Source organism: Perna viridis, chromosome 4 (assembly GCF_037379345.1).
Source record: "Perna viridis isolate PV_CMFRI_1.1 ecotype Kerala chromosome 4, ASM3737934v1, whole genome shotgun sequence".
NCBI lineage: Eukaryota > Metazoa > Mollusca > Bivalvia > Mytilida > Mytilidae > Perna > Perna viridis.
The window spans coordinates 7164601-7186125 of record NC_142448.1 but is presented as its reverse complement, the minus strand read 5'-3'; the positions used below and the strand labels follow the sequence as shown (position 1 = coordinate 7186125).

The 21525-nt window shown below is 32.3% G+C and overlaps 1 protein-coding gene and 1 non-coding gene across 5 annotated transcripts; both read left to right on the top strand.

Annotated features, from left to right (window-relative positions):
- Nucleotides 1–1702: 1702 nt before the first annotated feature.
- Nucleotides 1703–20975, top strand: LOC148618684 (ras GTPase-activating protein-binding protein 2-like). Of its 4 annotated transcripts, none has more exons than XM_088577834.1 (12): nucleotides 1703–1735; nucleotides 4417–4532; nucleotides 5542–5623; nucleotides 6165–6266; nucleotides 7442–7625; nucleotides 7981–8068; nucleotides 8918–9081; nucleotides 15442–15610; nucleotides 16895–17070; nucleotides 17378–17436; nucleotides 18160–18219; nucleotides 18628–20975. In XM_088577834.1, the coding sequence occupies exons 2-12, from the start codon at nucleotides 4438–4440 to the stop codon at nucleotides 18871–18873; spliced, it is 1425 nt and encodes a 474-aa protein (XP_088433960.1). In that variant the 5' UTR covers nucleotides 1703–1735; nucleotides 4417–4437; the 3' UTR covers nucleotides 18874–20975. The 4 variants fall into 4 exon arrangements, with proteins under 4 accessions (XP_088433960.1, XP_088433958.1, XP_088433959.1 ...); XM_088577832.1 differs by having other exon boundaries at nucleotides 17378–17451; XM_088577833.1 differs by lacking the exon at nucleotides 1703–1735 and adding an exon at nucleotides 1930–2081.
- LOC148618685 (small nucleolar RNA SNORD16) lies at nucleotides 11134–11232 on the top strand. Its single transcript, XR_015921879.1, has one exon. It is a non-coding gene; the product is annotated as a small nucleolar RNA SNORD16 (small nucleolar RNA).
- Nucleotides 20976–21525: the final 550 nt, after the last annotated feature.

The window sequence follows — 21525 nt, the reverse complement described above, 5'->3', positions numbered from 1 at the left end:
CGGTCAACGAATGGCAGTTCATCGGAGGCTTCATGACTTAATGATTATTTTTTGTGTAGTGGAAATGGCCCAGTAGTTCCGATTGCCCTGTCGAAAGATTTATATGTAGCTTAATGATATTTAAAACATGCACGTCAGCTTAGAAAGACAGAACAGTAATATTAAACACGCTTGAGAACATAAAAATATATTCAGACAAGTTTACATAGGCGGATATCCCAGGGGTGTTTGATTAAATAGAAAAAAAGAAATCATTTAAACGCCCTTTTCCGTAATGCTTGTCTCCTCCTTTTTTCGAAAAATTCTGGATCCGCCGCTAGTTTAATTTCTTTTTTGGTGTTAAATACATTATAAATCCCTTGACTAATTTGAGAAAAGTGGCGTCAATGGTCAGTTGTTTCCAAATTCTTTTAAAAATATGAAAAAAAAAATCTTGATTGCATTTGTAACGAAAGGGTACCGTCAGGGGATGGGTCACTTCTAATACGTACTTATGTATGGGTACCTTCGGGACAGGGTCACTTCCAATACGTGCATGTGTATAAAGGTGTCGGGGACCGTGTCACTTCCAATATGTCCATATATTCTATGTAATGGTACCATCGGGGAGTAGGTATATATATATATGGTGCCACGAGGATGGGTGAAATCTGTCAGTCTTTGCATGGATATGATGATTCTTAAAATTAATGGAAATCAATAAAGTGTACGATTTTTACTGAATACATACGTAGGTCTCATTCAGTCATTCATTTCTTTATTTCCTTATCAAATGAGATTTGTATATAAATTTGATGAGTATTGACCATATAAATGCATGACAATTATACACAAAAAATCAAACAAATTAAGGAATCATTGAATGTACATAATGTGAGAGGATATGGGGAGATTTGGCACTCGCTATCTCAAGAATCAAATCGTCCCCGAGAGTACCTATTGAATTGCACTAAAAACACTGAACCACATGAGTATAGGGAGAGCTTAGTCGTATGGAAGAATATAGATCATCGTCATCCATATGAAAAAAAATCAGGAAGCTTCCAAACAGAATCTGAAAAATTATGAATCAAGTTTTAAAAACAGTTCACTCTAAGTTTTCGGTGATGACATTCCATAACAAATCACGTAATTGATAAGCACATGTGCAGCAACATATTTTTTATTTTTTTTACAGCGTCGGGCGTTCAACCAGCTTGCAAAGTCGAAGAAAAGTGAATGATTTTACAAGGGCTATTTAATTGTCAAGCGACGTAAGATTAGAATAACGCCCGATTCTCTGGTGATTCTCTGGATCCGCAACTAAAAGAGATCGTCCATAACAAAGTTACAAATGAAGAAATATTAAATGATATTATATGACTTTACATGATATAAGTTCATATATTATTGTAATATTTGTCCCTAACGTAATAAACCTAATGTATAACAATTGTGCCCATGCAAAGGTTCATTTTTTTATATATAAAATAATCTATAGCTATAGAAGACTACTTGACAAATATACGTCCGCAAAAGTTCTATCTATAACAGATATTTGTCAGACACAAGAAGACATTCTTTTGAAAAACAGGTCCAGATTTTGTGATGTTTTCAATGCGTTTTTTTTTCTTTTCTTTTTAAGGGAAAGAGTTTTTTTAGCGATTTACATGAACGACTTAGTTCCGGTGTGATCCTTGAGTCCGATCCCCTTCTGCTTAACAGAGAGAAAATGAATATTCATTGAAGGTGAAGGGTAAGTACAGGACAGACGTAGCGGCTTTGTGTATCTTTATTATGAATCTATTTATCGATCTTATGTCACCAAGTTATTAGAAATTACTTATTTTCGAGAAACAAAGAGAAAGTGTTCCATAGTTCTAAGTGAAATGGGGTGCACATATAGTCAAACAGGGTGTCCCCGTTATGTGCGCTAATTTGGACGAATTCAGACCAACTTCGCGCACAGTGCATGTGCATACTTCGTAGTTTTTATTGACGACAAACTCACTATTTTATCGTTTTAAGAACCTTATACTCCTTTTTCTAATGTATTTGTAAATATTTTATTCACATATCACCAAAAATTCATCATTTTTGAGGTAAGTTTAGTTCAGTTTAGTTGAATTATCGATAAAAAACATGCCGGTAATTTCCCTCGTGTGTTCAGACATGGCTTCCGTGATTTTATTTTCGTTTTCAGTGTTTCAACGCTACACATGCGATAGGTTGAGATTTCTCCCATTATTTTCGTGCAAATTTTAATCCTGCATCCGATTCATATTCCCGTGTTGTTCAGATATTCAAATATCAATATCCTGTTGTGTTGTGACCCATGTGAACTGGTTCATCACTTGTAACATGCCTCAATTATGTTTGGTATGGATACGTTCAGAATCATTTGGAAGTAAGATCCATTTCATAACAGTAATATGAAAATTCCACAGCACTGTCAGAGCTCTCTTTCTAGATTGTTCTTCCATACTTGCGACCGAATCGTGGTCTGTTTGCCCCAAATCTTATTCGCGTTGGCTTGATGTACCTGCTTGGTTTATTACTTCATGTCCTGACCCTGTTGACCTTACAAATAAACTGTCATTTCTTTTATGTAAGGAATAGCAAGATTAATTGTTCTCAATTTATTATAATCGAAACTTGAAAAACTACGAATTTCACATTGGTATTAATGCCAAATCTGGTGGAAACTGAATTATAGTTTTAAACTAAACAAAGAAAGGAAACCAGATTCTAAGGCTTCAAGAACTGTAACAGTTACTTGGAAAATGTCTTCAAACATTTAAATATCAGCAGTACTCCATAATATATGTATCATTTAAAAATACCAGACAGTAATCAAATCTTAAAAGTTTCTTTTCCCTTGGCTCCTATTGAAATGTAACCCAATCTCAGACCCATCGAAACCTGCCGGACCGTCGGACCTGTCCGGTAAAATTGTCCCGGGTTCGGTAAATATACGTTGCTTGTCGGCCCGGGTGTCCGATGTTTTTTTCTTACGTTAAAGAAGATTTTCTCAAAACTGAAGTGGTTTTTGTGAATAATAAAACTAGAACGTTTTAATAATTACGTGAATTAGTCTACAGTCTAGCGAGATAGTCAATCAATTTGATTGTAAACAATAATATGTAACTTCCGGTTCATTCGCTACACGTCATTTCGTCCTTTGATATATCGTCCCTTCCGGTGTCTCGCTACTCGATTGATAAAGATTAATAATTGAACATCTGATAAAACAAATTTTCATTTGACAATGATGATGATTATGAAGACAGTGAATGTTTTGACTATCAAGATGAAATGTTGAATTTTGAAATGATTATGTTTTATGCCAGAGATTGAGAATAGATTTTATAATTTAATAACAATACTTTATTTCAAATTTAAAAAATCAACAATATATAATACAAAGAACTCAAAACAAAGTACACATGTTTCGTTTATGAAGACTCATCAGATACTCTCCAGCCAAAATGAATAATGGTGACAAATTAACAAATTCAAGAGCCCATACCCAGTAGTTTTAAAATCAGCTTGATAATAAAATGTACTTGGAGATTCCCACCCCCCATCAAAAATGTTAGCGTGTCGATAAATTGTTCAGAGTTTTTTCGGTCAGACAAGTCATCACCTTGTGTCTGACCGAATGTCAGATGTGCTTAAAAAAATTTCGATGGGTCTGCAATCTTATGCCTTCTAACCCGAGAGGAGTTCCTTGATATGTTCAAAGAACTTTTCTGGAATGAAAGTGACTTAAAATCATCTATGGATTTAATTGTTTGCATCTGTACTTTTCATATTTGTTGTATTAATACAAAGATAATGCCGAAGATTATTCTTTGTATTTGTATGCACATGCATGTTGAACATTTTATACTTTCAATCATTTCAATCATATAATATGACACTGAATCACTGATAAAAGGTCCCCAATAGTGGAAGAGACATACAGTGCAGAAAGTGAAGTCTGGTACAGTGGTATTTCTCTCCCATAGTGGTTTTCAATAAAAAAAGATATTTTTTGTTACTTTCTTTTGTATTGTTAGTGGTAAGCTCCACCAATTTAAATGCGGAAAAAAATGGGGAAAAAAAACATATTCAAAGACTAAAACTTTTTTTTACTGCCATTCTGAAAATGGTACACTACCATGTGAGTGATCAGTCACAGTATGTCTCTTTCTGTACTGTACCTTGAAATTTTAACTGGTAGTTCTTTGGACTACATCAATTCATTATTTAATTTTATTAAAATTGTATTTTAGTCCTTAGTGACAGTATCCTTGTATGAAGACATCTCATTGAAAATGATTGTAACTCCTTAAAGTAGGTGCCATGAACATGCTAGTGTCAAAATGGCTACTGACAGCATGAAGTCTGTTGGAATCTACTAATCTAATAAAACATTGGTGTGTAACTTTTCAGATTACTTGATAATACAAAGTCATGGTTATGGAAACCCCAAGTCCACAGTGCGTTGGCCGAGAATTTGTAAGGCAATACTACACCTTGCTTAATGAGGCCCCACTGCATCTTCACAGGTAAATGAATACTGATTACTGGGAATTTATTCATCATTTAAAGGAGAAGACTGTTATTATGCGAGTCATGAATATCGAAACTAATCTGTCAAATGTTTATGGATATAAAATTGAAGAAAAATCCTTATCTTAACTAATTAGCTGTGTTTAATGATTAGGGAATTTGATCTTTTGAGATGCGACATCACGAAGTCAGTTTGTAAAGTGAAATTAAATAGGTAGTTGATCAAAGAAAGCCCAACTTTGGGACTTTTCCCCTAGAACTTCAATTCGAAATACACAGAAGAGATTTAGGCACAATGTGTAAGCAAATGTCAGAAAACATTGACAAATGATGGTATTTACAGTTAGAAGACTAGTATTTCTGAGGAAAATTTAATGGCTTCGTCCGAAGAGTGTTTTTGTTGCAATCAAACTTCCATTGTTTAGTGGAGCCAATTTGTACTTGTCATTGAATTTACAATAGGGCCAAAATTAAAATCAGCCCATCTGACACTTAAAAAACCATAACTGAAAAATAATTATACATAGAATATAATCAGTCACTTTTTTCCCTTGTATTTATTGATATCCAGATTTTTGTATACTATGAGTTTTGTCAATTCAGAGGTCTAATATTGATGTTACAACATGGACAACAAAAAAACATGTAATGACCTGTCAAACTTGGAAAGATTTGGGAGAAAAGAAATATATACACCTATCTACTGACCCAATTTTAGCATTCAGGCTTTGGTAGACATGTATTTAAGTCTGGCCTAACCATTTTGAAAAGATGTACACCCTTTGGCAAGATCATTGTCCCATTCAACCTTTGCTCGAGAAAGATCTTGTGTTTGTCAGACAAGTACAATGATTGTCAGTGCTAGCTTACTAGTTTGTAATAAATAAAAAAAAATTCTTTAGTACATCATGTATGTTAAAAAGTATTACTTTATTTTTCAATTGACATGTTTTACGTTTTCAAAATTTTATGTATAAGTTGGACAAATATATGTTTCATCTTCAGATTCTACAGCCACAATTCAAGTTTTGTTCATGGAGGTGTTGAGAAGCCGGGAGAAGAACAGCCACCAGTCATGGGACAAGCTGTATGTACAAAATTGATCATATGCTATGTATACATGTTATGCTTTTTATATTTAATACAAATTGGAAGTGGCATCCAGTTATGTCTACTAAATAAACAAGAGCTTGAACTAGATAGTATTATATAAAAGATTGATACAGATATTTTAAAAATGTTCTTTTTGCTGCCATTGTTACTATAATCTTGATAAACATTTTTGTAATCTGAAACTCTAAAAGTATTCAAGCAATATTATTTAAGCTTTGCACGGTTCGTATATACATAATGAAGATGTGCACTCCTGTTATGGAGGTCTTTAAAATTATTTTTTCGTTCATTTTGAGCATGTTGAACTTAGCAATTTTTTCAGCAGTATGTGCTATCATTAGGAAATTACACATGGAACTTTGAACCCTTAATGTGTTTTTTTTTTTAACTAAATAAGTGTTTATATAAATATTGAAGACACTTATATGCTGACAAACATATGATGGTGAAGCAGGTCCAGACATGTATTGGTTTAGTTATACACGAAATAAATTGTACATTTCTGTTATTTTCAGGAAATTCATAAGAAAATAATGTCGTTAAACTTCAGAGATTGCCATGCCAAGATTAGGCAAGTTGACAGCCAAGCCACAGTTGGAAATGCAGTTGTAGTGCAGGTGATAACTTGTATTGATAATATCAGGACAATCGCAAATTTGCATTGTAGTAGTTTTCAGAGTTATCTTTCTTGAGTAGGACAAATACAAACACTTTGAGAAATTGAAAGTACTTTGTTTGCATTAAGTTGTTATTCTACTTAAAGACTAAACAATCGTAAAGTGAGTAAAATACTGACGAGATGACTCTGAATCAGGGGTTATATGGCAACTGTTAAATCTTGTCAGTTGCTGAATCTTTAAATGCAATACCGATATATTTATTGTAATCCAACTGGAGGATATATAGAAGTGAAAATCTTATAAACAGAATGTAGTGATTGTGCATAAAAAATAATTTTATCCTGAATTCAACATTGTTATTCAATGAAAGTCAGTATTGGAAGGAATGTTGCTTTTTAATAAATTGTCTATTCATATTTTAATAAAAATGAACGACATAATTGATCTGATAGTAAATACAAATATTAGTGGAAAAATCTTGTTTTTTATTAAAGGATTAAACTTTTTTTTCTCAGGATTTATTGATGTGTAAATAGGACCATTCACTCACAAAACAAAGTCCTTCAGACGTTTATGTCAGGTTTTTGAGTGAATAGATTTTACACATTCATAAATTCTGGAAAAACATTGTTTAATCCTTATAATTCAAATCCCAAACTATCTGAAATATAATAATAGTTTTTTTCTCTCAGTGAATTTGACAGCCAAAATTGACATTGCAAATGCAGCAGTCAACTGACAATGTAAAATGGTTGTCAGTTTCAGCATTCAAAGTATTTACTGGCTACTGATAATTATATTCTTTCAAAATTGTTGTTTTGAATATACGATGCCAAAAATAAATGGAAACAAATAATACCATTTTAAGGCTCTAATCTTTTGTCGAAGTGATGGTAGCCATGTTGTTTACAATTTGTAAATTTGTACACTGTTGTAAAACTGTTATCTCTGAGGTCATGAAAGGTGAACAACTGATCACAATGCAGAAAAAGGCATATGCTTATTAGATTGGAATTATTTAAAGCTAAAAATAGTGAGTTGATTAAAATAAAGAATTGTATTTTTATTGAGAACATATATGTTAAAGAGCTTCAAACATTGCTGATATAAATTTTTTAGAGAATAGTTATATCATGGTTGTATCCCTTTTTAAAGAGGATTTGTTTTTACAGGTGACTGGAGAACTATCAAACAGTGGCCAGCCAATGAGAAGGTTCATGCAAACCTTTGTTCTGGCACCACAGTCTCCTAAAAAGTACTATGTCCACAATGACATTTTCCGCTATCAGGATGAAGTTTTTCATGATAATGATAGTGACATGGAAAATTGTGAAGAAGGCATTGCTGATGACATAGGTATTAATCATTTTAAGGAGTATATATATTTATACCCTAAACACACAGTTAATCAAATAGTCAACAAATTTAAGTCACTATAGATTTTCCATCACAAATAGTTAACATGAGTGTTCTTGGATTAAGATTAGACTTTCATTTGATAAAGGTCATGCAGAACAAAAGTGTGTCAGATGGTTCTACATGTATGTTTATTTGCCTTTGCCTGTCTTGTTTTCCCTGAAGGTTCAATTCTGTTCAAACTTTATCATTCTACTTAAACATACAAGTATTCTTTGAATGACCTGGATCTTGATCTTTTGTACAGGTCAAAATTTTATGGTTTCAAATAATAATTATGTAATTGTTTTTGTAGATTCAGATATTGACCCAGTAGATGTTACTCCAGATCCTGTACAGGAGCAAAATGTCCAACAGTTCTATGATGCTGTACCAACATTAAGGTATGCTTTATAACAAAAAAAGAGGGTATTGCTTCTTTTGTGCTGGTATGTTCTTTATATTGAATTTTATTGAAATCAAGTTTACTCTGAATACATAAAATGGTGCTTTGTTTTGTTTTAAATAATGGACTATGAAAATAAGGATAAGGGAAAAATATTATACATAATAGAATATAAAAAGAATAACCATCATAATTCAAGTAATTTCCATTGTTGCATTACATTTACTTGATTATTATGATTATGTGTGTTTTAATGTAGATGTCTTAATCTTCTTGGGGGATTTTTCATGTACTGTAGTCTTTCCTTGGTTAACAATAAAATTAAGAACTTGTAAAAATAAAGATATTTGTTGATATATACTATGATACAGTTTGCCACTCTTCAATAAACATCAATACCTTTCTGTATTGATGTTCGTATTTAATGTTTGGTGTGATTTTTAATATGCCAATTAGCCCATTTGTTTTTTACTGAAGTTTTGAGGTCGGAGGAACAATGAAATTAAAGAATGACTGCATCATCATCTTGTCATGTAGGTGCTCATTTCCCACTGAATTAATTCTCTGCAATTGCCAAATAAGTTTTCTGATTAGGTCAGTTTGATATGAACCACATGTGCTAGGTTAATCTTGTATAGTATGCAGTTGCGTTAGCATCACTATAACATACTTATAAATCCATTTCATGCATATCCCCCTACAGTCACTGTCTGTTCGGCCAAAATAAAAATATCTAAGATTTTCATCTCCTGCTGACCCTTTTTGTTTTCACCCTCCCCAGAAAGGTTATTCGATTTTTCCCCAATTTAGGTTCATTAGAACCACAACTAAAACTGGTCTTTTGTAGTAATGGAACACATATAGATGAGAGAGTGGACACACCCTCCCCACCGCCTGTGGAAGAAGATATGAAAGATGAGCCGGTTGTTTCACAGTCCGAAGAAATGTTTGACTTAAAGAGTGAAGAACCTATTGAGCCTGAGCCAGAAGAAGTTGAAGCTGATCAGTCAGGTTATTATCCACTAAAAAGTTTTGGGTATATAAGTACCTCCTTGTCTGTCGGTTCATGTTTCTACATTTCTTGTAAATGCATCTCTTCCTAAACTACTCTAGGGGTTTTAATGAAATTTTATTTAAAAAAAAAAAAAAAAGGATGGGCATTATATGAAGATGTGATAGAAAGAATTTAGCACTGTGAGAGGCAATCATCATTCCATACCTTTTTGAAGGAATGCAAAAAAGTTGAGGTCATATATTGGTAAGGCGCTATTGTCTTTATCCATGTCGTCTTCAGCATATGTAGTCACTTCGTTTATGTGCAATAAGGCCAACATTTTTTATAATTGTTTTACGGGACTGCCGACTATTTTAGTCAAAAATAAAATAAAAATAAAAGTACATGAATGTTTTATCTTCATAAATTCTGCTGACTCCTGGAATATTTGGGAGAAAATCCTAAAAATTAAAGAAAATAGATTGCAAGTTTTCATTGGACGAGTAAAAAAGAAGCAACCAATCAGTGATCGTTTTAATTTAGTAAGCTATCGGAAGCTCTCGGAATTTATCATTAGGTAATAAAAAAACACTGAAAGTCAATGGTTGACCACAACAACAATGCGTTCGTTACTATATACTTGGGGAATACAGAAAGGTGAATCTTTCTCTATTCGTCAAGGAAATAATTGATGAGATTGAGATTGATGATAAGAAAGCTGCGGTTGTCATAACAAAAGTGTCCTGCCATGGTATCACTAACATTTTTATTATGCAAACAGCTTCACAAGGATTAATATATTTAACTTCATGAATATGAAATAAATGCTTTTTAACCAAACCACTTCCTCGTACACTGCCCAACACACCAGCGGGCAATATTAGCTTAAAAGTTATGTCTAAATCTCAACATATTTTGTAATACAGTAAAAAAGTTCTGCACAAATTATTAACATTTTTCAAAGCAAGAGTTGTTCAACATCCCACCTCTGCAATTGATACTGATGTAACCAACTATTTCAATACCAATTGCAAATTCAAAATAATCATCTTATCTAGAAAAGCTCCTATCTAACTACCAAGAGATAAGATTATCCTTTATGGATAAATTAAAGGAATCACATTTATATACTGTACTGTGTAAACATCTTGCCTATAATTACCATTTTATCTGGCTTGGGCAGCTGATTTCTGGTCATTATAATAATGTACGTCATTAGTGTAAACAACACTGACCTTTTTAAATTTAACTATCAAATTACATAAACTAAAGATTGATGGATAACACTGCACATCTCAGCTGCAGCTTTTTATCAAGATCATTTCACCTACCAATAAAACCATTATCAAAACACATTATATCAATGAGATGCCGACATCCAGTCATACCTAGGACATAATACAAATGTGATTCTCCAAATAATAACCATATCTGATAAGTCACAATAAGATCAAATGTTGCATGGATTCTGATGTATTTACCTAGGCATAAATATATTGTCAGAAGGGTTGAAATGTTTACAAATGACTTGAAATACACATTCAAAACATTTCCGAAATGTTGCCAAAAACTTGGAAAGGGGTACAAATGTATCTACCCATCAAAAATATTCAAAAAATATTTTCGGAAGTAAAAATTTGTGTGTATTCTCTGTTTCATTGTGAAAACAGTATCAATCAGTCTTAATAATTAAAGAAGTGAAATGTAGATCAAAATTGGTATTAAAAGCTTTTACTTTTCACACATTTAGAATATAGCAAAAAAAAAATATATAAATGAAAAACAATTACTTTTATTTTTATTTTTTTCCATTGACTCCCCAAGATTTTATCTTTTATTTTTATTTGCTCCCCTCGACCCAATTTAAAAAAAAAAAATCCCATAAAACAGATTATAAAAAAAGTTGGCCTAACTTGAGTATTGGTTGATCTCTATGAAGTTGTATAACACTGTTTCAAACCACAGAAAGATGGTTTGTATTTATTTCAGGGGTTATGGAGGTTTATACACATATTTTTCATTTATGAATCAGTAGGTTTACATTCAAGTCTTGTTAAATTGTTGATTGGAGCAATGATGTTTGTAATTTGCGTCTGAAAGTGAGTGCTGGTGACAGTTGCCTGCTGTCTTAAACCAACTTACTAATTGAAGCAAACTGTTGCTGAGCTCTTGATAATTTGTTGGATTTGTTGGGGCCCCAACACTATGATATTTGGCATGAGGGTAGGTCAACTCAAGATGGATGTGTCACCTACCATGGTTGAAGAACTTTCACCTCAAGGTCAAATTAATGATTTTGCAATACATATCCTTGTCTGGGCTTCAACTTAGTTGTCATTTAGTGTATGCTTTGATATTTGGCATGAGAGTAAACCCGCTCAAGATGATATGTCATATACCATGATTGATGACCTTTGACCTTAAATTTTGACCTCAAGATCAAGTTAATTAATTTGCAATACCGATTTAATCTGAAGTTCATTATCATTCTTTACTTTCTTTATTTCATTAATGCCATTTTAATAAGTTTAAAAATCCAAATATTTTATTTCAACACCAGTGACCCTTTAAACTCCAAAGGTAATGTATAGGTGCTGATCAACACTGAATGATTGTTATGTTTGTAATTTGGATCTGAGAAGTGAGGACTGGTGACAGTTGCCTTCTGTCTTATACCACCTTACAAATTGAAGCAAACTGTAATGAATTTTCTTGTTGACTAATGCCTTAAATCGTGGGATAACCATTATATTGATGACATCATGTATGGCCCCAGCACTGTAAAACTTGAAAAATACTTAAGTCTGAGAATACTCCATGGTTACCCCAATCGAAGTCTTGAAAAATTGATGACATCACAAACACTTAAGAATTTTCTCATATAAGTAATTTTTCAAGTTCTGTGGTACTGGTCTGTCTACCTTGCAGTAATTTAAATTCAAAGGATTAAGGGTCGTGACGTTAACGGTGCAAGGAGTAAATGAAAAATTCGTGCCTTAAAATAGAAGCATTTTGTGGACAGTAATATGGGTAAAAATGTATACTCGAGGTCACATACAGCCCATTTTCAAATTGTAGAGCTACTTTTTAAACTGTCTGGACTTACCACTAGAGCTGTCTTTCTTTTATTTAATCTGAGGATAGTTCACATATATGTATGACGTGTTAGTACCAGCCAGTCTCTTACTGGCTTTAATTGTGCGTAACAAATGCTTACAGGAAAATCCTATACTAATATCTGCCATGTTGGTTTCTACGGGACGATTTGTTTACAAATGAAGTTCGTAAGTTCTGTCGAACTCCAGTGACAATTTTCTGCTTGATCAATTCTGGGTATTGTATGTTGTTCACGTAGAATAAATCTGAGATATCCAAACAAATGTCGAAATGCATTCTGGGTTCTTCGGTTTTTGGACAAACCATTTAAATGTAGCAGCATTTTTTAGCAACCTGATCACTGTTAAGCATGGCTGACTTTGACAATATAAATATTGGGACTGAGAATTCAGATCTCACTGGAATTTAACGATTCAATCGTTTGGCTAAATGAATGAGCAAGACATTTAAGACAATTTAAATGACAGTTTGTGTCAATTAAGTCGTTGAAAATATTTTTATTCAAATTTTAACAGTATCCTATTAATGTGACTGAGTATAGTGATCCCCAATCACTTTAATATGAAATTCTACTCCAAGAGTAAAGACTCCAAAGATTGATTTTCAGAATTTTTTTCCACTAGCTAAATTTAGCCAGTACTGAAAATTTACGCTTGCTTTACTTACATGACATATATAATTCCACTATCAAATTTTAGCAAGTGGAAATAATTTCTACTAGCAAAATTGATTTTCAACTTGCATTTAGCAAGTATTTCCCCTTAAATCGATCACTGACTTGCACTACAGAAGGTGGGTTATGACTCATCTTAATAAGGAGTCAAAGAGGACTTTAAACAAGCATTTTTTTTATACACATGTACTAAGTCTTTAAGAAAGTTGAAAATTCTTGCAGGACATTCGGTCCGGCACTTATAAAACTTGTCAGACTGAACACATTTATTCCAGACCAAACTTTTGGAGGGAAAATTAACGAACACCACATGAAGCAATCAGTAACACCTTTTGAGTAGATTTCTATTATATTTTGTTCATGTTTTCACATGTTCTTTGTCATTACTCGTTTGGTACATGTATGTTTCTATTTTAATTTTGTTTCAATCATGTGCTTTAGGCTCGACACATTGTTGACTTCTATTATATCTTTGATGACTCTATTTTAACAGTTTGCAACATGTTGACATGATCATCTTATCCTGATGGTCTGAAATTTGTAGATCCCTTTATAAATGGGTGTGTGTTTTTAGCTGCTGCCCCATAAAAAGTTATACACCATTTACAAAGCATGACATTACCATTGACGACATATTCGAGCTATGGCCTTTCCGACTCCCAATTACTGTCATATCCTCTTATTTTTCTTCTTTTTTCATATTCTTTCTGCTGTATTAGGGACATTTTTCCCAGGCTTGGCAACATCATGATATTTCAAATAATCACAAAGAGACATGGCTTGTTTACATTTTCATGTGGTGGTTCCCAATATATTTCACACAACACCGCCATGTATATTGACTTAGTATCACGTGATTTCATTGGATGATATTACCTAGCAACCAATAAAATCGTGTTGTACAAATAATAAATTTATTCCGGTGTCATATGAAATAATTGCCTGACATTCAGTCTGATGGTAAAAACTAAACTATTGAACTGACACAAATTCACAAATTTTACCGAACTGGTGTGGCACTTTCGTGAAGACTGTACTAAATATGTACTGTTCATTTTTTGGCAAATGGCAATTTTAGCCTTGAATTGTTAGGTTTCTTTTGATATAATTTGTTATAATAAGTTTTTCTGAGGCATTTGGTTTTGTGACATCCATGATGCTTAATCATGACAACTTAACTGATTTAGCTTTATTAAATAATTGGAAATATTTTACTTGATGAGCCAATAAAATCTTAATCAGATATTTGTATTAACAAGGCTAGAATATGCGTCCGCTATCATTTTTTAAAGATGGTATTTGTTTTTCATGTATTATTAATGAGGCTCAAGGATCCCTAATTAAATTTTGTTTGATTTCATGCAAAAAAGAATTCTAGAGGTTATAGTCTGTTAAATTTGATATAGCCTAAAAATCCCTACAATATTTCAAGTGGAGTTTTGTGAATAACAATGATGTTTGTAATTTGCGTCTGAGATGTGAGGTCTGGTGACAGTTGCCTTCTGTCTTATACCACCTTACTAATTGAAGCAAACTGTTACTGAGAAATATTCACATATCTTCCAAGTTCTCTTGACTGTTATTGAGTCTACAGTGCATTTGATTAGAAATCTTTTTAACTAACATTGTCAAAAATAGTTGTTATTGTCCATTCCCAAAAACCAAAAAAAAAAACCAAACAAACAAAAAACTAAGTTCTATTTTTGTTCCTATCAGTTTTATGGTATTTTTAGCTCAGCTCATGTGAGCTATTGCCATCACTTGGTTTCCATCATCACCATTAATTTTCTCTGAAACTAATAGACCAATTAGAACCAAACTTGTTATAAATGTTATTTGGGATATTCTGCATAGAACTGATGGGGGGATTTTTGAACAGTCAAAGAAACATGGCTGCCATTACTAAAAATAGAACATAAGGGGTCAGACAGGAGTTTTTTCATACATTTCCAAAAGCATTTGGTTTAGCCAAAATCTGATTGGGTAAAAGTGTTCAATATGACCAGATCTATCTGTTGTCAAATTTTCATATTGATCTGTGAAGCCATGTTGGAGTTGTTACCCATTTTCATTGGGTTATTATTTATTTTTTTGCTATTTTTTTCATGTTTTTCTTAAAACTATTTTCTTATGACAAAACTAGACTATTTGGAAGCAATATTGGTGTGAATATTTCTTAGAATATTCTGTATAGACTTGATGTGGGGATTTGTGATCTATTGAAAAACATGATTGCCCTAACTCAAAACAAAACATAGGGGTCAGGCAGGGAAAAAAATGTTCAGCCTGATGAGATCTATCTAAATTTTTCTGTTGATCTGTTGAGCCATGTCTGAGTTATTGCACTTCTTCAGCACCTTATTGTATTTTCAATGTTACTTTAAATTGTTTAAATTAAAAATTCTCGGAATCAAAAAGACTGAATTTGATGAAAAGTGATGTGAATGTTCTCTAGTTTTGAGCATAAGGAATTTATATCCAAGAAAAAACACATTTAAAAAAATAGAAGGTTTCTTGTCAAGCCAGGTTAACTGTGTACATCCATTTGGAAGTTATTCAATTGTCATTTGATCTTTCTTTCCAATAGAACCTAAAACCTTCTCATGGGCTGGTATTGCTAGCAAAAATGCTACTAGTGCTGGGCAAGTAAATACATCCCCTTCATTTGGTAAAACACCAGTGCCATCAAGACAGGAAGCTAAAACAGATATGGGAGGATCTCCGGGATCAGGACCACAACCACAAAGACAAGCCAGGTAAGTTAAAATAATGTGATGATTGTTGGGGATTTTTTCTTGTAATATACCTGGGTGTCCCTAATGCAAAAAGAAAGGGATTTTAATGAATCTGAAAATCTGATAGATCCGAAAAATTGTCTAGTAAAATAACTAATTAATAAGTAAGCATATTTTACATGCCATAAAACATGTTATCTGTCATTTTCCTGTGATAGCTAAAACTCCTATAGAACTTCTTGTTCTGTATAAGATATTTGCTTGGAGGCAATTGTAGGCAATGATTCTTTGCATTACTCCAAAATTTGCTAGAAGAATTGCTTTTGTTGATACTTTATACCTGTGCTTGTTGAATCTTTAGATTTAGTGAGATTCTTTTGTCCATCTATCAGTTGTTTTGACTGTTTCTAAGTGATAAAAAATATCAGCCAAATCTTTTTAAACTGGTAAACACATAGCTGAAAATTAGAATACAACATTTACTGCCCAGAAGTTCTGGTTTTTTTACTCCTGAAATTTTTAATGTGACCATCATAATTTATGACTTGTAAATAGGGGACTGTTGACTGTTATCACCTGTATTTTGCACATATAAAAAATACAGAAAAACAATGAAGATGAAGGGTTTTAAATACAGCTCTGTCTTCAAACCAGGTAGGGGGTGATTTATAATATCTCAAGAAAATGAAACTATTCATATATTTGTAACATCCTAAAACCTACTCTCTCTGTATTCATTTCCCTGGGATCTGCTATATATGATGAACCAATTTTTGACATGTTAAATTGTAAAAATCCTTTTCTGTAGTAGAAGCAAAGCAGTTATCTCTCACTGTTTAATGGCAATATTCTACACAAAGTAAGGAAAGCTCATTACTCATCCATTAAGTAAACTAAACTGTTGAATGGTATAATTCAATTTATTGTTGTCAAATCATTAAGGATAGCATTTTTGGTAATGACATTGTTTTGTTCATAGGAAATTAAACACAGAAATTAAAGCACTATATTTAAACACAGTTTTTGGCATGACATGGGTCATGTCCTTATTAAATGACTTATGATGTACCATGATTCTCAAGCCCTCATGGGAAGAATTGGGATTGATTTGACATATGTTGGGGACACAACTTTTTGTAGGTTTAAAACTGGTCTTCTAGAGAATTTCTATTTAAAAGATTTTTGGGATTAATATGTGTGTTAATCACTAATAATAAGCTTCTGCCTGGTTTTAAGGCATAGCTGCACTTAATCTCAATAGTTAAGTTAACACTGTAAAAAACTAGTATCTGTATTGTTAAATAGACCACAAAGGGAAACCAGACCTAGGGAAAGAGATAGAGTTAGTATGTCCCGTGATGATGGAGACAATGACAGTCAGAGTGGACGCCCAAGATCACGGTTCCCTGACAACCAACAGTTGTTTGTTGGAAACCTACCACACAATATTACAGAAAGGGAACTTCAAGACTTCTTTACCAGTAAGTTTAATTCACTGGTAGTTTAAAATAAGACAAATATAAAATTTTGGTGACTAACTGATCTTCTGCCCATTTGCTAACCAAAAAAAAAGGGTTTATTTGTAAGGAGGTTGTTATAACTTCCATAATTGGTGAAAGACCAATAATATTCTGAGTCAAGAAATTTTGTAAATCAAGATATAAGTATTTTGACTTGTTGTTAGATGTATATTGCAATGAATTGGATGAAATTCCTTTAACTAAGAGACTTATTAAGTTTTGTTTTGTGTTTTATATCTACCTAAAGTAATCTTTTTCTTTCTTTCAGAATTTGGCACTGTAGTTGAATTACGAATAAATACTAAGAGTAGTGGTGGAAAACTCCCTGTAAGTAGTGCAAAGGTATAACTCATTATTATCATTTACCTCCAGCCCTAATACCATGATCATATCAAACTCCTTGATGTTGTGTTTAAAATTTTGTCTCCCATATTATTTCCCTTACTAATGATTCAGCAAAACTTTGGAGAATACTAGAATAAGTGAAGGCTCACTATGGAAGACCACTGTTTTCTGAAGTTGAAAATCTAACATATATGTGAAATTATCAAAAGCATCCAAACTTAGGCCAGAAGCAAAACAAAAATATCTGTGTTGATATATTTGTATCTCTAGTATAGTGATAGAATCTTTGAATGTTTGGAGGGGGGGTTTGGGAATGTAGTGGTAGAAGTGGTAAAATTTATATACAAAGCAACTGACATTCACTATTTGATTCTCTGTCTATATTGTTTTAATTGTCACATACTGCATTTTGATTTATAAAAAAAACATAATTGTCCCGTTTTACCCTTGTCATTTCATCATTCATATTCATCTTAGTGATATTTTAATCATTTAATTTGTGTAGTTGTTTAATGTTAAAATGTTTGGTATTCACAGTATTTTAATAGATGTAAGATATATATGTATTTTTTACTTAGGAAATAAAATGGAATTAAGTGTGTACAAACTTCAATATAATATTTCAGCAATATGTATATAACATTTTTCTATCTATCATTGGAAGCTCTTGACTCTTTGATACATCGATTGTTGATATTTTTATAGAACTTTGGTTTTGTGGTATTTGATAATCCAGATACAGTTCAGCATGTCCTTAGTCAGAAGGTGAGTAATAAACGTGTTATGTTTTTTTCACATTTATAAATAGGAATACTAAGGATAGAACATGCATTTCTTGAATGAAAAAGCTGTCAGAAAATGGAAGGAAACACATAAACTATCATGATCACTATGGAATGTTTGGCTAGCCATTATACCTGGATTGGAATGTCTGTACCAAATCAGCAACATAGTGGATAATTTAATTTTTCCAGTGTATCATTGATTTTGCCAGTTCATATACTATTAAATAAATCCCCTCTCCACCAAATATGATTATTAGTTCATAAACTTTGTTATTACCTTTATTTTCCAAGTCTTTTATCATGAGAAATGGTTATTTAACCAAAATGATCAATATTACATTAAAGACATATATAGATAAAGTATTCATTAAAAATTATTCCTTTATAGCCAATCAAATTCAACGGTGAACACAGATTAAATGTAGAGGAGAAGAAACCAAGAGGTGGATCTCTTGGTGGACCCCGTGGAGGAGGACCACCTAGAGGTGGTCTTGGGGGAGGAAGAGGAACTGGAGGCTTCAACAATGCAGGTCGTGGTGGCATAAGAGGGGGTGGGGGAGGACTTGGGCCAGGACCTAGGTCTGACAGAGGCAGCATGGGGGGACGAGGGGGTATGTCTGGACCGAGGCGATGAACTTTTCTAATCAGTTATTTGGTGCTTACAGAAGGTATGCAATTCTGACTAAAAAAAACATCGTACTAGCACTTCATTGTGTGATTTTTTAGTCCATTGTGGCTGGTTGTGTATTATTTATAGAATCGTGAAGATGCATTATTGTAATGATAATGTTGGGCTGGGGTTCCCATGACCTTGACTTTTATAAATATGTATATCATTCCTGTTTAATAATGGTCTCATCAATGTTTATCCAATATATGTGACTTATGTACATAGGCAACATCACAACGGGTCTCAGTTGGTAACACATTGGTAATGCCATAATTTTTTTTATTTGATTTTTTTGTTTTTGTTTTTTTTTCTTTTTGTATCTAAAACAGAATTGCATATTTTCTTAGTGTTCAGATGGTATGATTGCTGATTGAATGTGGTACACACAATGTTCAATGCAGAAGTTATAAAATCACGATTGTAGTAAATCCTTCTCTCTGTTCTATTTTATTTGTTTATTTTTATGAGGAAAACTAAGAATTGAAAAAAAAATATTGCAATTTTGTTTAGTTTTTTTCCAATAGCAGTGCAAGAACTATGCAAAGTTTTATATTTTGAATAAATCATGGGTTGTTCATATTATGTGTACAACAGTCCAAGGACTAGATATGGAGGTCCAAAAATTCTGTGAACAGCTGATGATTGACCAAAAAAATCACAAGAAATTGGGGTTCAAATTTGTGATGAAGTGAAATCTGGGACTTTTAATTTTGTCAATTTTAATGTGAAAGTCCAGGAACTTCAACTCATCATGATAACAAAAGACAAAGATGTTGAATGTATTCTTTAAAGGTAAAGAATTTTAGATTATATTAACTTGATCCCCTATTCATCCTTGTGATAACAGCAATAGATTAATTAAAAGCTCAATAGTGTCATTGTGTTCCTATTAGGAAAATAACAAAATGCATAATATCAAATGGTCATATGTACTTAATGTAAGTACATGTATAATAAACAAGAAGTGTTAGATTATTTTCAATAAACTGTCAGATAAAATCTGCTGTTGGAACTCCATGATTATGACTAAGGCAACCTGTATTGATATACATATGTGGAGTCTTTGACATATATCAAATGGTTAATTTATTTACTAAGTGAAACACGAATACTAGCTGTTCCATTCTCATAGGCTTATTTATCATTTGTAGATACCTCATTAACTGTTCACAGTATTTTATACCTATTGTAATTTATTATTGTGAAGAAATGGCTACATTCCTGGTTTTCTAGTCCCAATTTGTGCAGGGTTGGGGTCGCCGGATGTATTGCTTCTACTGGCTCAATTCCTTATTTTTTGTTTGTACTCTTTTACTTTGCAGTAACTGATTTTGTCTGTGGATTTTTGTTCAGTTTATTTTTCTTCTCTCATGTACATCTTAGCAGGGAATCTGCTTTGTGATATTCAGTCCCCTCCTTATTTATATGACTCAAAACTTACAGAGAAATAGTGCTACTACCAGCTTCTATGCTGCATCTTATACCAGTGTTTGCCAAAGACTATTAGATATGAAAAATAAATGGAACAATATTTTTTACGTAAAAAAAAAACAGAGATGCCATTAGTCTTTCATGTTGAAAATCTCATTATTTAATGAATATAATATATTATATATCTAGGGCAGTAGGTGTTAGTAGCAAAATAAAGCAATTTTTTTTTTTTTTTTTTTTTTTCGAAAAAGAATCACTTGAATTTTACTAAATATATCATAATTTTCACCAAGGTCAATGATTCAAAAAATGGAAATTTATAAGACTTCCTTATAAATTGTTAGTACTTGTTGCCAGTTATTTAATAGCATTTACAACAACAGGCATATATTACTGAACAAAAATACTTGTATTTTTTCTTTCATCTTATTTTTAGACTTGCATTGTATTACAATTTTGTGAGAAATTCCATCACTTATCAAATTCTACTGCTCTAGATAATAAAGATTTGTATGGCAGCAACATGCTGCTTTTGTGATGTAATGTACAGAACATCATAGGTTCCCAGTTTACTTGTAAAGTTTCATTTGTATTGTCTCCCCTGCACATGTTTTCAAAATAAAAAAGATAAACTATTTTTGTGTATATTTTGTGCATTTAAGCAACAGTAGGGAAAACTGTTAGTGCACTATTAATTTGAAACTAGACAGGACAAAAACTCAGCAAGAAATAAGAGACTGAGAACAAATGTATGAATGTATTGAATTTTAAAGTATATATGTAATTAAATCAGAAAACTTAAAGACACAAACCTTAAAAGTTGCAAAAAAAAAACACTTAATAGATATTTTTCAATTTAAAAAAAAAGAATAAAAGAAGCCATCATGGAACATCCAAACATTAGCAGGTAAGAAAAAACTTATCAAGGATACAGAGTGAATTTTGATTTTGATGGTGTTTCAAGGTTTTTCATTTGACTACAAAAATTGATGCTATATAATGTTAATATATCTTAATCTATTTATAGAGGAGTGAATAGCTGCAAAAAATATTTCACTTAATGATACAAGCACCAAAGTTGGTATACAGCTTCCTCAGCCCATGTTAGATTAGAAAAATTTGTTTGGTATTTAAAATTTGGCCATTTTCAAGATGGCCGTCATTCTGTAAAAAAAAGTGATTTTC

Coding starts and splice junctions, on each gene's coding strand:
- LOC148618684 (XM_088577832.1), top strand. CDS start 4,438: ATGGTTATGGAAACCCCAAGTCCACAGTGCGTTGGCCGAGAATTTGTA. Junction 4,533..5,541: donor GCCCCACTGCATCTTCACAG/GTAAATGAATAC, acceptor TTTCATCTTCAG/ATTCTACAGCCACAATTCAA. Junction 17,452..18,159: donor TCCCTGTAAGTAGTGCAAAG/GTATAACTCATT, acceptor ATATTTTTATAG/AACTTTGGTTTTGTGGTATT.